A 3036-nucleotide genomic window follows, 5' to 3' on the forward strand; every position below is an offset into this window, starting at 1 on the left:
GAATTCTGTACATTTATTTTATTGTTTTATAAGTTCACTGCTCTAATAAAAATATATTTTAAAAATAAGTGATAACATTTATAACTGTATAACTGTATATTGAAGACAATTGAGTATAGTTAATAGTACAGTTATAAGAATGTTCTTTCATTAATATAACAAATGAACCCTACTGATACCACATACTAACAATAGGACGGTATATGAGAACAATGCATTTAATCTATACTAAACAATAATTATCATAATGATTTTAATAATGTTTCATCTCATACCATCTTAATGCAAAGTGCCAACAATAGAGAGGATATATGGGAATGCTGTACTTTTCCAGAATTTTCTGTAAACCTATAACTTCTCTAATATAAAAAATTATTGTTATTATTTTATGACATATTTCACAGTCCTGTTTATTAGGGTTTTAATGAGCTTATCCATGTAAATTGCTTCACACAGTGCCTTGAACATAGACTCCATCAATAAGCGCTGGCTACTACTGTTAAAAATAGTAAAAATACAGAGAGACAAAGTAGATTAGGTCTGGCAAGGGTTTGTTACAAAGTTGGGGTGTTAGAGTTAAAACATAAAAGTTTTCTTTTTGAGGTGATGAAATTTTATAACATTTTCATAATGGATCCACAACCCTGTGAATATATTTTAAAAATTACATCGTACACTTTAATTGGATTTTGTGGCAGTTTTATATTATTTATGAATTCCAAAAAGAGATGTTAATTATGTTTGTAAAGTGGTCTGTTCTTCTGGGCGTGATACCCTTTGATTGATTTAAATTCAAAGACTTTACATTTACAAGGTTTCAGTCAAGATTAGTGCTTGATTTGCTCGTGTCATTAGGTTGTGCAGGGTTGAGTCCCCACCTTTTTGGTGGGATATATAAAAGGACACTCAATCAAGAACACAGAAGCAGATACACAGAAATAGAGAGTGCTCCATAGCCATGGAAGAGGAATGATCTTTGATCCTGCAGCCCCAGGAGGAGAGATGAGCCACATACCTGATAGTTTACAGCTGACATTATGAAAGGCACAGAGCAACTGAGCCTAGAAATATATGAGCCTTGGGTAGAGAGATGAGCCCTGTGCCAGCCTACACCTGAGACTGGAAGATGCTGGACCCACAGAGGCTTAAGAGGGAAGAGGAAGGTTGAACCCTCACAGATGTCACCCACCTTCTTACTTCAACAAGATGCAACAGATTTTGGTAAGGGAGTAACCTTGAATTGGACCTTTTAGGGCCTTATAACTATAATCTTTCTTGTTAGATGAATAGCCTGTATAAAAGCCAATAGATTTCTGGTACTTTGGCTGATTAATATAGATGTATTACGTGGTATTTGAATTATATCTCAATAAAAGTTTTACCAAAAATAAAAGGGCTAAGAGAAAATATAGTACAATTATTTAAAAAGTGCTATACCAATTTTAACATACATTCCACACCTATGCAAGGTATTGAAGGTGAGGCAGTTAATGGGAATCCTATATTTTATGCATGACTGTTCTATAAACCCATGACTTTTCTAACAAAAAAAAAAAAATCAAAAGAAAGGAAAAGAAGGAAACATGAGCATAATCTCAAGTAAGAGATACTGAGTATGTGAGAGAGGAAAATTACCTGAAATCACTGCAAGGTCAACTCAAGGACATAGATATCACCATAAAATACTGGCATTTTGGTAAATGGCAACTAAAGTGAAGAGGGAGGCAATAAAAAAGGAAACATTTGGATCACTTCATGCATTAGTATGAAACTTTGCCTGCTCTCAGCATTTTCTTCAGAGCCCCTGTGACATCTTTATTCCTGAGGCTGTAAATGATAGGGTTCAACACAGGTGTAAGGATGGTATAGAAGAAGGACACCATCATGTCCTTTTCAGGGGTGTGGTAGGAGTTGGGGAGCATGTAGGTGTAGATGCCAGCTCCATAAAAGATGGTGACAATCATAATGTGGGAGGAACAGGTGGCAAAGGCCTTCTTCCGACCCTCTGTTGATTTCATCCTGTGGATGGTGAGGATGATGAAGTAGTAAGAGCTTGAAATGACTGTCACAGGGATAAGGAGCATAAGGACACAGCAAAAATACATAAGAATCTCATATAGTGAAGTGTTTGAGCAGGATAGCTTTAACATGGCAGGAACCTCACAGAAGAAGTGACGGATCTCTCTGGATTGGCAGAAGGGGAAAGACATGGTGATAGGAGTTAGCATGATTCCATCTAAGGAACCAACAAACCAGCAAGCAGATGCTAGGAGGAGACAGACCCTGTAGTTCATGAGGACAGAGTAGTGGAGAGGATGACAGATGGCCACATAACGGTCATAGGCCATGGCACCCAAAAGGCAGTACTCTGCACCTCCCAACAGTAGATAGAAGAACATCTGGGTCCCACACCCAAGGACTGAGATGGTCCTTACTTTGGCCAACTGGTTCACCAGCATTTTGGGCACGGTGACAGAAATATACATCAGGTCCATGAGGGAGAGCTGGTTGATAAAGAAATACATAGGAGTCTGCAGACAGGGATCAGTATGGATCAGAAGGATCAAGATGATATTCCCAGTCACAGCCATCAAAAATAATCCAAAAATGAGTGAACAGAGCAGGCCGGGGTGTGAGCTTCGGTTGAAGATTCCTAATAGGAAGAAGTTACCACCCAGGGTTTGATTAGTGAGCCACATATTTGGAGGGTTGCTTGGAATTAGTCTACCTGGGAAACAAAGGGAAGCTTTATTAAATTTATATACACTTGTGCACATATCCATATATAGCACATGAGAACATGTCCCTGATTTCATATATATTATGTATTGATATACACATATATGAATATATACATATATGCTTTATAAATACACATCATTCATAATTAGTTAAGGCAATCTTTACCTGCCGTCAGAATGAGTACATGCATCAGAAATGAAATTGCACTGAAAGAATCAGGATATTAGATGAAAATGGATTTTCCATCTAAAATGGTAAAGTAGTATTTATATATTCAATGCAAGTTTTCATATA

The 3036-nt window shown here is 37.0% G+C and overlaps 1 protein-coding gene across 1 annotated transcript; it reads right to left on the reverse strand.

The window, feature by feature from the left end:
• Positions 1 to 1760: 1760 nt before the first annotated feature.
• Positions 1761 to 2699, reverse strand: LOC101430697 (olfactory receptor 2T10-like). Its single transcript, XM_004465236.2, has one exon. The coding sequence runs from the start codon at positions 2697 to 2699 to the stop codon at positions 1761 to 1763; it is 939 nt and encodes a 312-aa protein (XP_004465293.2).
• Between the last annotated feature and the right edge of the window lie 337 nt (positions 2700 to 3036).

This window comes from Dasypus novemcinctus, chromosome 25, assembly GCF_030445035.2.
Source record: "Dasypus novemcinctus isolate mDasNov1 chromosome 25, mDasNov1.1.hap2, whole genome shotgun sequence".
Classification (NCBI taxonomy): Eukaryota; Metazoa; Chordata; class Mammalia; order Cingulata; family Dasypodidae; genus Dasypus; species Dasypus novemcinctus.

Bases quoted from the DNA above. Each gene is read 5' to 3' on its own strand.
- LOC101430697 (XM_004465236.2), bottom strand. From the start codon at position 2,699: ATGTGGCTCACTAATCAAACCCTGGGTGGTAACTTCTTCCTATTAGGA.